General features: G+C 45.7%; 1 protein-coding gene across 9 annotated transcripts in view; it reads left to right on the top strand.

Moving 5' to 3' along the window:
- Positions 1 to 13,755, top strand: part of Miga (mitoguardin) — a 148,745-nt gene that overhangs the window by 69,898 nt on the left and 65,092 nt on the right. For 4 of the 9 annotated variants that reach the window (XM_077628257.1, XM_077628255.1, XM_077628258.1 and 1 more), the window contains 4 exons: positions 5,023 to 5,178; positions 10,051 to 10,205; positions 11,793 to 11,869; positions 13,541 to 13,726. In XM_077628257.1, the coding sequence (XP_077484383.1) occupies positions 5,023 to 5,178; positions 10,051 to 10,205; positions 11,793 to 11,869; positions 13,541 to 13,726 (574 nt within the window). The remainder of the gene's footprint in view (positions 1 to 5,022; positions 5,179 to 10,050; positions 10,206 to 11,792; positions 11,870 to 13,540; positions 13,727 to 13,755) is intronic. The other 5 variants (XM_077628261.1, XM_077628260.1, XM_077628264.1 and 2 more) reach the window with 2 other exon arrangements.

Raw genomic sequence — 13,755 nt, 5'->3', positions numbered from 1 at the left:
CGTGATCCTCTGCTCATGCAAGTTTGTAACTTTTTTCAGTTCTTGGCATTCAATTTCCAGTTTTACATTTTGCTCTTTGAGTGCCTTGTTCTCTGACAGCAAAGTGTCGTTTTGATCACTTAGAAATGAGAGGCTTGTCTTCAGTTCCCGTATTTCAGTCCTTAAATCTCGTTCCTTCTTAGCTTTGAATTCTCGCATCTCCTTTCTTAACTCGTCACGAAATTGGGGCAGCTCAGCCATCTCAAGCTGCTACCTTAATGGCTCAATGCACAACACACAACACAGGATTCTGGCAGCAGACAGGGCGGCAATACACAGAGAGATTCAGTAATATAAAAAGTGATTTCCAACCTGCAACAATGCAGAGAAAAGTGTCACACGATGCGTCTATGCCGCCCGCGCTGCTGCCAAGTGGTCGGGGCGCCGTCTTCCAGCCGCCTTTATAGCAGCTTCTCCTGGTGGGCGTGTTGCACTTGCGCAGGTATCCTGGCCGTTCTCTTCCGCACAAGCCTTGGAAGTGAGCGCTGCAACAATGCAGAGAAAAGCGTCACACGATGCGTCTATGACGCCCGCGCTGCTGCCAAGACCGCACACGTCGGCATGATAACTGCCAAAGCTTCCCGCGTTGTCAACCTTTTTCACTGAAACTGTAAACATCCAACTCCACGCCTAAAAGAAGCATTGCACATTACGGTTGTGAGGCCAGTTCTCGAATATGAATGCGCAGAGTGGGACCCGATCACAAATATTTGAGAAGACAAGCTAGAGCGACTTGAGAAGCAAGTTTCGCAACTGGGAATTACAATTTTAAGCTCTGAACTTCAGGAAGCTCTTGGGTCAATGTTATTATCCCACCGAAGGAAAGTGTTGAGAATAAAGTTTTTGCATGAAATCTACAATAATCAAGCAGGAATTATAAAAGCGTCTATTTAAGGAAGCCTCACTACATTTTGTGTAGGAGGGACAATACAGGGAAAATTAGAGGGTATAACTGCTGGATTAATACGCTTAAATATTCCTTTTTTCCCAGCAAAATAAATGACTGGAACCTAATGCGTAATGAAATATTTGAGAGTGGGAATTCCAGGCCCCCTTTGAAAATGTAAAAATCTGATATTTGCTGTTCTCAGTGTTGGTTCTGTGTCTCAGGTGTATTTAGAATGCTATTGTCTCTATTAGAAGGTCTTAACATTTTCCTGTGAATTTTTTTTTGTTATACTTTGCTGTATTGAATTCTTTCTATGCTTACCGTTAATGTACTTCACCCCCCGCCATTATGTCCCTCAGGGTGCTGTAGGTACCTTGAATAAATAAAATAAATAAATAAACTTCATAAACTAAACACATTACTGCACAACCAAACTAGTATACACATGAATGGGCAGCCTCAGAGCATCGTTACTGCGTCATTATGCAGACTGTTGTGTCTTTGGCACCAGTGAAAAGCTCAGCAAAAAGATTTTTGCGGCAGGTTGAACCTGGATAACCTTGTAAAGGCTTTTGACAAGGGCAGCAAGCTCAGCTTGGACCTTTTCTTCTCAGCAAAAACTTACAAAATAGATTGCCCGCTGCGCACCGTACTCTCTGAAAATGATATACGGCAGAAGTGTTTAGCAAAGTTTCTATAGCATAAGCTGAACTATCTTACTATTGACGACCCTTTTAAGGCAAAAAATTTCAACAAAGTGATCACGTTTTTCAAAGACAGACCTGGCACCCAATGATCAGCTTTTTCAGTTGACATGAAAGATTTATATTACTCCATCCCCCATGACGACCTGATGAGGAGTGCACAGGTAGGCATGGTGTGATATCATTCCAAAATGAGTGTGGCTTGACTTCAGAAAGCTTTTTAGAGCTGCTCTGAACATACCTCAAGTCCACCTTCACGACTTGGGGAGGTACTATTGTTTGCCGGAAGAATGGAATCTGCATCGGTTACTGCATCGCGCCTGTACTGGGCGATATTTTCCTTGCGGAGCATGACCGTGACTTCAGCCGCGGATGTGAGGGGTCGCCGATAATTGGTGTTGAAGAGGAAATATGCAGCACAAAAAAAATGCACAGACGACAGAAGAAAGACAAACACAAGCACTGACAGTACCAACCGAAAACGGTTTTATTTGCACGAGCTGTAAATATCGTCGAAAGAAGGAAAGATGAAACACCAAGTGATCGAGCAGGATGTAAAACAAAACGGAAACCAAAAAAGGCCAGACGCTAATCTGGGGAAGCGAACTCAAAATTTTAGTTATGACAGTTCCTTCTTGAGGAGTGTGAACAATGGTGTGCTGATGCAAGTGTCTCCCCATTTGTCGATAATGAATGCCTCGAAGATTTCTCTCGCTCCTTTTTTTAATACCTTCGAAAAAGGTGCGTTTCATGCAGCTTTGGTCTACAGCTCTTGTAATTCTTGCAGTGTAATGGCAACTTGCTACCTGTTCCAGTCCTCATTGAATTTGCGTGTTCATGCAGCCGGTCATTGAAGCAACGGCCTGTCTGACCAACGTACGTGTAGCCACAGGTTAGCGGAATTTAATAAACGACTCCATTCTTGCAGTCAACAATGCGGGTTTCATATTTTTTTATGCATGACATCTTTTTCCTTTCTTTCTAATTCACTTTTCTGCAAAGGCCGCCCCGCTTGTTTGGTCCTGAAAACACAACTCGGATGCCAGCGTGGTTTCCAGCCTACTTTAGCTGATATGATACGAAATGCATTGTGACAGTCTTCTTTTTGTCATCCTGTGAACGGTTGCGCTTCAATTTTCCTTTTTTCTTCAATTTTTCTTTCCTGTGAGCCACCTTTCTTTGTTCTTGACAGATTTCAAGAAATGTCCTTGCACCATTTCTTTTCATGAGATCTCCTGACAATTTTAAATCTTTTTTCTTTTTTTCTGCGTGCTTGGTGTTGAGCCAGAATTCTTGGGTACTTGTAGAAAGCACGGGACTCTCCATCAGACCTCGTAGACAGTAAACACTTGTGAGCAAAAATAATGCCCTTGTTGGAAGTGCGCTTTACCGAGGCAAGATTTATGCTGCATCCACCATGAAGACTTGTCAAGGAAACCTCCTTGATCAGGGCTTCTTTGCAACGATGTGACTTGTCCTCGGGTGGTTACTGCTGATTGCAGAGACATCTTTACAATGCAGAGGCACAGATGACATTTGTGTCACCGGAACGGGCGGAGACTCTCCCCGGTGGTTGGTGGTCTCTCGCCATCATTTTGCGCTTGCTTCTGCAGAACCACCGCACTTTTAAACTACTGGAGCTCCATTGTCGGCACCAGATCCTTCCAGGCTCACCAATTCGGCACTCTCAGTGGCTGAGCACAACTCGGAGGCATAGTGTGCTTTGGATAATGGGTGAATATCGTAGACATGGCATTGGGTTTCAGACGAAGCTCACTGGTAATGCCGTTTACGGTGATACTGAACATGTGCTTGACACAACTGCTCTCAAAATTCATCTCGCAAACCTTAGCCTTCTCTCATGTCTTTCGATATTTTGTTCCCTGTGTAGCATCAAATGGTGCAGTAAACTTGGAACCACACTCCTTGCTCTTGAGGGCTGGTTATCCGAAACAACTGCCTGTCTCTACATCGGAATCCATCCTTCGAAGTTTGATTGAAAAAGAAAAACTGGCTAATTGTGTTAACCAGAAAAAAAATTGGCTGTAGTTTAGCTCTGGTTAACCCTAGTTGAATTGCGAAAGCTTCGTTTCCTCGGCACGTCGTATACGCAGCTTCTCATTCTGACGCTCTCGACAACTCTCAAACCGGTCTCTTCCGCAGTTGAAGAGTTACTCCGGGACTTGGCACTTCTTCTAGCCGCATCTTCGTTACGACACTTCTCGAGTCGTGCGGCACATTCTTCTGGCGTCTCTTGAGCGCGTTGTCTCTTCCTCGCTTCGTTCTGCCGTTGCTGCGTCTCTTTCACGTTCTCCATAACGACTACAATACACTGAGGAAAAGCGCATATATATATATATAACCCCCCCCCCCCTGGCGACACCTCCTCTCCCTCTACCCCAGCGGAGCACATCTGATGGAGTGAGCGGCGACAGCAGCGCCATTTGTTGGAGCGCGGCTGTGGCGTTGCTAGGCAACGGCGGCTCAAGGTTGTTTGTCGGCCACGGCATACGAACTTAAGCGCGCGACGAGCCGAAATGGCTCGCTGGCTGGCGTAGTAAAGCTTTCCCTTTAAAAGAATAGATCACCGTGGTCCTACATTCACCGTTTCGCACACAGGCTGAAAAAGATTGGTAAGCGTGCTGAAGTTAGAGTTGTCTTCTCGGCTCCCGAAAAGGTAGGTAAGATTTATAAAAAAGTAAACTCGCCATATGTCGCGCAAGAATGTACCACTAATCACGTGTACTGTTTCATGGCATGCAAAGAAGGTGTTGTCTATGTCATCCCACTATCATGCGGCAAACAATATGTTGGCCCGACACGCAGGTGCCCTAACGAACGCCTCAAAGAACATAACGTGTATAACACCGCGAAAGGGCGTCTGGGCATTCATTGCAAAGATTGTGACAGAAAAAATTGCCAGCCGGACTGTAAGAAGACCAAGGTGATAAGTAAGCACAAAAATCAGCTAACACATGCAATCATCGAAGCCGAACAAATTGCCAGGTCAGCAGACACATTCGTTAGCAGCCCCTCTTTGGCAATTTCATCTAAAGAATTGGGCTTTCTAGCCACATGCAAGTGACTTAGCGATGGCTCCTTCGGTGTCATGAATGAATGTGTGTGTTGTTCTTCTTTTTGTTGTTTGGTGGCCACCTATTTATTTCCACAATCCAAGCAACAAAATTTGAGTTGCAAGTCAGTGCCCGTCTGTGTGTCTTCCTTCAGTCCATGTCCAAGTTCGTGCTGTTCTTTAGGAAGAGTCTACTGTGCATTAGCCAGTTGCAGGTGTTGGGTTGTTACGATCAAGAATATAAAAGTGTGGATAGAAAATCAAGATTTGAGCATGCCAGTGCAGAGCGTTAGTTGATAGATGATGCATGCTTGCAGAGGTGACCCATGTGGTGTGGTGCAGCCGATGTGGAGGAGGCCGAGGGCCGCTGCGGGCCCTCCCATTGGGCTCTGCCATGGATCGAGCGTCAGCGACACAGCTGGGGCCCCAGCAACTGTCCACCATGGGTGTGTGTGGTTTACCTTCTTCTCCTGGTCAGTGGCATCCTGGTTTGGTGCAATCTTGTGCATTGCATGCAGCCGCAGCACTATTGCCCAGGGCTACTCTGCCATCCGCTGGAATTTGCATTACCACAAGGCGATCTTTTTTCTCACAAACAGTAGGCATGGGTGGAAGTTGAAGTTGATTTATTTTACCTCAAAGTACAAGGAAATTGTAACAAGGTAACCATGTGGGCTAGTTGGTGTATTTCAGACATAACTTCACCAGCGAAAGCACGAGACACCAGGAGAAGAAGAACACAGGACAACGCTGGACTAAGAACTGAAGTTTAATCGAGAAACGGCCAACCTAGGAGACCAGAAGACGCATGCGTATCAGACACTAAAAAAAAAAAAACACATAAGTGGCGATTCACGAGGGAGTGGATACACGCTCCATATCTGGCAAACAACAAAAGGCACATACTTTGCCTGTCAAACTTGCTACACGCACACTTTTGCTTAGGAAATTAAATTTCTTGTTAGTGAGTTATAAAGACGGTGCATTGACTTGCAACCTAATATGGTAGGCCTCCAGGATTTCCCTCTCCTCCGTTTTTTCCTTTTCCGATGACTTACATGTTGTTAAAAGCCAGGACACAATCTTTACAACTCCTGCAGTGACGTGGGAGGTTATTTTGATTAGACAAATTTCTCAGGGAATTGCTATGTTCGCGTGCGTGGTCATTAACACAGCTGCCAGTTTGGCCCGTGTACACCCTTCCACATGACAGGGGTAAAGTTACCCTTGAGAGAACCTGCCATATATTCATGGTCTGAGAGAACCTGCCATATGCGCTCCACCATATTCTTATGTTGCTAGAACAAGAAAAATTCAAAGCGTTAAGGACGGGACAAAGTGAAAGGAGACACACACGCCAGCGCTACTAACAACTGAAAGGATTTTATTGTGGCAAGAGCAATATATACCCATGGGCATAAAAACATAAACACTGCATAAAACATAAAAAGATAAAAACAGTAGCAAGGCTCTGCGCCATCGAGGAATCTAATCTCTTTGCTTTTCAGCGTCGCCATACCTTTCATAAAAATGCCAAGTTATAATTTTGTTTGTCTCTGTATATTTCTGTATATTTTTTTCTGTACATTTGTTTCTGGATTGTGTTGCTTCGTTGCCGTCAATGCCAGGGGGGACCAAGATTTTTTTTTCAAGCCGTAAAGGAACGGCTTTTCTTGTTGGCCCCTTTCACAATGTGTACGTCATGTTGTGAAGAACAAATAAAAAATGAATGAATGAATGAAGGAGGGCGCGCTGGCACAGGTTTTTCCTGTGCAATGAATAAGATATGCTTCATACATTTCGCACACACGCTGATGCTGGTACTTTCTTAGAACTGTGCTTTTGTCAATGTTTTCATTGCACTTGCATGTGGCCATGTGGTCCGGTAAGTTTTTTCTTGTGCCTTCTTTTAAGTCTTTGTTATGCTCCCGTAGCCTATCGTTCAGGCAACGTCCTGTCTGCCCAATGTAAGATGACCCACGTGATAGTGGTATCTCATACACAGCTTCTTTCTTACAGTCAGCGAACATCTTTTCATGTTTCTTTTCACATTGTTTTGACGATGGGCGATCCTTGTTTACTAACTTGCAAAGCTTTTCCAGCTTGTTGGGGGCAGAAAAAACAGGGTTCACTTTGGCCCTGCCCATGACCTTTTTCAAGGGATGTCTTGCCCCATGCACATAGGGAATCACAACAGTGCTTGCTTGGTCTTCTTGCTTCTGGGTCACTGCGTATGCTCGACTTAAATCTTTTAACAACTTGTCGCACACTCTGCGTAGAACAGTATCCGGTAACCCCGCAACGCGAAGTCTTTTCAGTTGGCCCTTGAAGCTCTCCTCGATACGATGATTGCATGACCGATTAAGGGCATTCTTCAAGGCACTTGTGGCGACTGATCTCTTAACTAGCTTCGAGTGAGCTGAACTGTAAGGCATCAGGCCTTTCTTTGAGCGTGGAGAATAGCTCCAACAGATGTGCTTTAGCAACGTGGAAATTCGGGCTTGTTGGTTCATATTTCGTGGCAATAGCGCAAACAGGACAAGGGACGGAGACGAGTTTGGCCGTATAAAAAGTCGCAAATCTAGGAACTGAAGCTGGCTTTCTTTCGGCAATTCCTTTGTCAAAGTGAAATCTTTTAGCATGTCTGAGAAGATCTCGTAAATACTCTGTACATCATTCTGTGAACTTGCAGCAGATGCTTTGTAGACGACCAAAAAATCGTCCACGTAGGGAAAAACACTTACCGCGCTGCTGTTTTCCAGAGCTCTTTCCAGTGTTCGGTCATAGCGGCCAGTAGCAAGTAGCAAGACACACTCAATGAGTGAATAAAAAAACCGGGTTCTAGGCCGCGAATCGAACCAGGGCCTCGGGCGTTTGAGACGGGGACGCTTCCACTTCACCACGACGTTTGAACATGAATACAGGCTTCTTATTTTTCAAAAGCACTAAAACAACACGGAGAAAGAAGGAACAAACAGCGCTCATCCCTGTCTGTTCCTTCTTTGTCCGTGTTGTTTCATCGCTTTCGAAAAATTACAAACGTGCACCAACTAGCCCGATCCGCCACTCTTCTGAATAAAGGCGCATCTAGTAAATGCAAGGGTTCTGTAGAAACGTATCTTTGAGATCTGTACTGAGGCCTACATGAGTAATTATCAATGTGTAAATCACAAATGTCGGAATTAAGTGAGTACCATGCGTTTCTAGTAAATTTCCTCCGTGCTTGGTGTGCAGTCGTAGCACCATCATGTGGGACCCACTGAAACTCCCCTTCGCCATGCATGGCGCTGGCCCGGCAGATGACCTTTCTTTTTCGGAGTAGTGTCGTTCGTTTCTGAGCAGGTGTGATAAAACTGCAGCCTTCTACGAGTGCTAGTGTGGAGCAGCGTATGTGTTGTTTTCAGTGCCCTCCTAAAGACTCCGAGCAGTTTGTCTAAAGGGCAAGGCGATGGTGTTCTGTGGTCTCCCTGGCAGTGCTGCGACATGCTATTGCGTGCCATTCTTAAAGGCGAAGCTTAAGCGCCCTCCAATTTTTTCTAGTGTTTGTATTGTATGAACTATGCACCAACTAGCCCCGCAACAAGTGTTACTTGAGTATTGTATGACGTTCAACAGAATTTTTCAGCTAAATATCATGGACTATTGATGCTTCAACAGGAGTAATTAGGCTCAGAATGTAATGAGAAAGCTGCTAATTGCAGAATAAAACCAACACCTATAGTCTTTGTAGATCATGAGTAAGTATTTGACTCAGTCAAAACTTCAGCAGACATTGTGGAATCATAATGTAGAAGAGCCTTATGTGAAAATACTGGAAGATGTCTATAGCAACTGCACAGCTACCATAGTCCTCCATAAAGTGAGCAATAAAATTCCAATACGAAAGGGCGTCAGGCAGGGAGACACGATCTCGCCAATGCTATTCACCGCCTGTTTACAGGAGATATTCCGAGAAATGAATTGGGAAGGAACAGTTGGGGATAAGAGTTAATGGAGAATACCGAAATAATCTGCAATTCGCTGATGACATTGCCGAGCTGAATCACTCAGGATGTGAACTGTAACTCATGATCAGTGAGTTAGACAGGCAGAGCAGAACACTGGGTCTACAAATTAACTTGCAGAAAACCAAGGTAATGTTCAACAGCCTAGCAAGGGAACAGCAGTTCACAATTGGCAGCGAGAGCCTGGAAGTTGTAAAGGAATACTACTTAGGGCAGGTAGTGGATCATGAGAGGGAGATAAGTTGAAGGATAAGAATGGGGTGAAGCACATATGGCAGATATGGTTTACGCAAAAAAGCGTACAGGCGCTAAAAGACGAAGACAAGCACACTCAAGACAGGACCGCGCTGTCAAGACCGCACACTCAAGACAGGACACACTCAAGACGTAAACCATGTCAAGCTACAACCAACTAGCTCAAATGAAAGTCTTGCTGCAACATATGGAAGGTTCTCTCAGATTATGAATGGCAGTTTACCAATTTCCCTCAAGAGAAAAGTGTACAACAGCTGTATCTTACCGGTACTAACCTACGGGCCAGAAACGTGGAGGCTCACGAAAAGAGTTCAGCTGAAGTTAGGAACAACACAGCGGGCCATGGAAAGAAAAATGATAGATGTAACGTTAAGAGACCGGAAGCGGGCAGAGTGGGTGAGGGAACAAACGCGGGTTAATGACATCCTAGTCAAAATCAAGAGGTAGAAATGGGCTTGGGCTGGGCATGTGGTGCAAAGGCAAGATAGCCGCAGGTCCTTAAGGAGAGGATTCCAAGAGAAGGCGAGCGTAGCAGGAGGTGGCAAGAAGTTAGGTGAGCAGATGAGATCAAGGAGTTTTGCGAGGATACAGTGGCCACAGTTGGCAGAGGACAGGGCTAATTGGAGAGACATGGGAGAGGCCTTCGCCCTGCAGTGGGTGAAGTGAAGCTGATGATGATGAGTAGCTGTCAGAATGCCAGAACGAGCTGGGGATACCTCCACAGTAGTAAATATGTTAGGCTGTTTTAATGTCGCCGTGTAATATTTGCAGCGTGTTAAATAGCATCTTGTTGTAGCTGCTAGTGCGATGACGTTTATAATTCATCATGCTAAGAAGAGAGGTCAGTGTGACTGGAAACGAACGCTGGCCAAAAGGAAGAAAAAATTTGCACGTGTGATGTGTGCCTGCAGATAAGCTTGGTCACTTTCAACAGGCACTGATCCAATACATCGAATAATCATTGTGCTGGTTGCACTAGTACGGTGGAACTGTTTGGTGGCAGTCCTCGGAGGAGGCGTGTACAGAATTGCGCTGATGCACGGGACAATGTTGAAGTTTATCATTACAAGAATTTTTATATTTCAGCTTATTCTGGCTGGCTACATCTGTGGCTCCTGAACTGCAGAGTGGTTTTCAGTCTTCGGACGAGAGCACCGTCACGCTGAGGTTGGGCTTTGAACACCGTCTTCCTTTCGAAGTGGAACGCTCACAAAGGATGAAGCAACATCTGGCGATCACAAGTGTGCACATTCGGTGGTAAATTTTGTGCACAGCGCCAAGTGGTGAACATTCTTACCAGCCCTGAACATGTGCACTCACCGTATTTACTCGCGTAAATTTCACTTTTTCTTTAAATTAAGGCTTCAAAAAGGGGTTGTGCAATTTGGGCAAAAATTTTCTGAGCAGGCCCTAAAAGAAATGCTACAAAGGTCATAATGCACAATATATACTGGATATTGCCGCCCATATGCAGATTCCCCCATCTCGCACCCCTCGCTGGCCAAAAAGAAAAGTTTTCTCGAAATGTAAGACGCACAGGGCCTCCCGCCCCACCCTGCATTAGAATCACATAGCCAGCACTGAGGGGCAGACGAGATAATGGGTGACAAGACAATACCCTCGTTTGCCTCCCTTCTGGCTTGCGGCAAACTGAACAGCAACCGGTTGGGTAGTTTCAGTTTCGGGCGGGCGCACAACTGGGAAAGCGACCGCCAGCACGAGTGAGCCGGGTAAACTGTGCGGAATTTGTGCTCTTGCCACCTGCATCTTTCACAGCTGCCGATCTTCTAAATCCTGCCGTCAGTGTGCCCGTGTACATGCTGCTGGTCTGGAGCAGAGAGCGCTAAACAAGCGATTGAAAGGTTCTTAATAAAAATGTTGGTAAAAATTCATTTTTCTGGCAAAAACATTGAGCCCTAGGAAGCAGGCTATAGGGCAACGCTCGGCTATTAATCTGTACAGTTTGACAAGAAATTATGCGGTCCACAAAGGGCATCAGGCAATAAATTGATTGAAAAAATAAGAACATGCTCATGCGGCTCTCCACAGTATATTTAGAACCGATGCGGCTATTCGGAAGGAGACAACTCAATGAGGTGGTTGAACACTCAAAGTTTTTGTGCCATCCGATAGCTCATTTTCCAAATCGAGAGCTAGAAGCCGTCGAAACGAGAAGGCCTGTCCCCGTGTTGAGAAGGAAAGAGGGCACGACTGCACGGTTTCCAACACCAGGCAGACAGGCACACAAGCAATGTTTGGCGCATGCATGCACCAAGCCTCCTGGGGTTAAGCTAAACCTCAAATTTTGCATTGGGGAGTGTCATTATTTCTTTTTTCTTTTTCTTCTGGCACATGCAAATAACGGGACGCTTAACCACGCTGACAGATCACTGTGGAAGGCAAGACTAGTTGGTTATACACCTTGAAGAAATGCATTAAACTTTTACGAGCGATAAAACAGAACCAAGACACAACACAGAGCAGCTTGGGCTGCATTTGAGATGCTCGCATCATTGTACTGCCCACATATGAATAGAGTGGGGCTGGCCGCAATGGCGTCCACAAGGCAAAAAAGTTTGCTAAAAAGTGGAATTTCGTCTAAAAGTAAGTGCCAGAATTTTTAATGCCCACTTAGAGCTGAGGCGTGAATATGGCTCACATAAATTGATTGGCTGTTCAAGTGTTGTGAAGGCTTCCAGCTCTTTTATCCTAGAGCAGCTGGGCTGCGAGTGGCACCTCACCGTTTTCCAAAGAGAAAGCTTTATTTTTATGCATTATCTCTGCTCTCTTTGTCTGGCTGTCCCACCCTTTTCCTGTGTGCACTACAGGACTGGACTCCCTGGACCAGGCCCTGCACTGCTGGGAGCAGGCCCTGCAGCAGCTGAGGCCAGAGGACCCAGCAGCTGTGAGTCGTCTCATGAGATCAGTTATGTTTTGGATGGTGAAAACTTGTGAAAAACGCTATTGGGATCCACGAAAATGAACAGGTAGTTCTGCTGCTTGTCTTGAGTAGGCTGCGATGATCGTAATATGTATATTTTTTTGTTATTTTCATGAGGTGCCCTTGCGTTATATCATGCATGTGCAAGTACTAGGCTTGTGCAAATGTTTAGTCGAATTGGATATTTCATTCAGTCTGGGTGTCTCAAACTGTTTGTCTCCAGCAAATGATGAGCATTCCCTTCGTGTGCAGCATGCCTCCTGTGGGGTGGCTTCTCTGAACTTCCTATGCTCAGTTTCATACGCAGCAGTGAACAATGCTGATCATGCAGGCCAAAAACTAGTTTCCTCTACAAGCAAAGTGAATACAGGGGCAGCGGCAGGATGGCAGTGCCCTGGACTTGGTTTTACCTCTTGCCACCTTTTCATGCTCCGACTCACTGAGACTCCCAGAAGAATAACTTGTGTGGCTGGTACAGTGAATTGCCCTTACTCTGTCCACACCTGAAACTGGTTGGCACTAGGTGGAAATTATAGCCAAAGGCTCGAATACTGAGCGCCTCATAGCTTGGGCTGTGTTGCATTGTTTGCCCAAGCCGAGGAGGACGCACTGTTCCTGCTATGCATGAAACAGAGTATGCCACGCTCTGGAATGCTGCTCCTCTCTAGGTGGTTTGTAATAGTGGTTAGTCTCCCCTGCAAGAGGAGAGGGGGAAACCCACTGCCTCTGTTGGGTCCGATTAGTTGCAGTAATAGGTTTGCAATTCGTGCAGATCCTAAATTTTAGGATTTTACTAGGGTGGGAAAAAATTTGAAAAACGCAATACAATAGTAGCAGGTGGTGGCAAAACACTTAACGAAAAAAGATAGTCCAAATCAAAATACATTGCCAGAGAAGTGGGGCAAATGATGCCAGTGATGGCTGCAAAAATTTATGGTTGCTGAAGTCAGTCCTTGCAGGAAAGCAAATGCCTGAAATAGTTATTGTACAGTTAATGGAAGTGGACGGCGAGGGAATTATTTCAGTAGAAGGAAGACCTGCGTGAGGGAGACACGGACAGCTAAGAGGCGCAGCCTAGCAACTTTACTTCGAGAGGGAGGAATACAAAGCGATCTCAGCATCTGACTTGCAATCTAATCAAAGAGCACGTGCCCTGGTAAGAATTCAAAATAGCTGGAAAACTATAGAATACAAATTGGTAGTCGCAATCTGGGCTGGCCCACTGTGTGAAAACCATAAAAAATCGCTCAGCAAAAGCAGACACTTTCTTTGTAGTGCGTATAGGCACTGGTTTTGTAATGCCTTTTATTTTACTAAAACAAGAACTTTGCATTAATTTAAATGAGGTTTGCATATGGTTAGATTTGTAGTTTTGTTGACTTTCGCCCGACTCATAAGCTGTTGCATAGTGGCTGCTGACCTCAAGCCAAATCCTGGCCACAGTGGCCCCATATCGATAGAAGTGAAATGCAAAAATGCCCTCGGAACATGACATTAGCCCTCCACGGCAGCTTCCCTCATAATGTTTCTCATGGGCCAAAGCAGCCTTCAGTCTGTAGCAGAATTCTGTCCAGCCAAACTGGGCATCATGATAATTTCTTCTGTCCTCTGTTTGGTTTTCACATTGCTGTGCAGGGTGCCCTGGCTGCCAGCCTGCAGTCTCTGTTGGCGGATGGGCGGTGGTTGCGCAGCCAGGGGCGTCTGCTCGCGGAGGGCACCATCGATGCTGTGTTGCTGCCACAGCTGTCAGCGGATGTGCCACCTAGGCCAGCCTCAACTGCTGACACCGAGAGCTTTGTCTCTGCTGAGGGGACATCTGATGTGAGTGAGCGCATGGGCCTAGTGGAGCT

This window comes from Amblyomma americanum, chromosome 6, assembly GCF_052857255.1.
Source record: "Amblyomma americanum isolate KBUSLIRL-KWMA chromosome 6, ASM5285725v1, whole genome shotgun sequence".
Classification (NCBI taxonomy): Eukaryota; Metazoa; Arthropoda; class Arachnida; order Ixodida; family Ixodidae; genus Amblyomma; species Amblyomma americanum.
The sequence above is the reverse complement of the archived record's forward strand: the minus strand, read 5'-3'. Positions and strand labels throughout refer to the sequence as shown.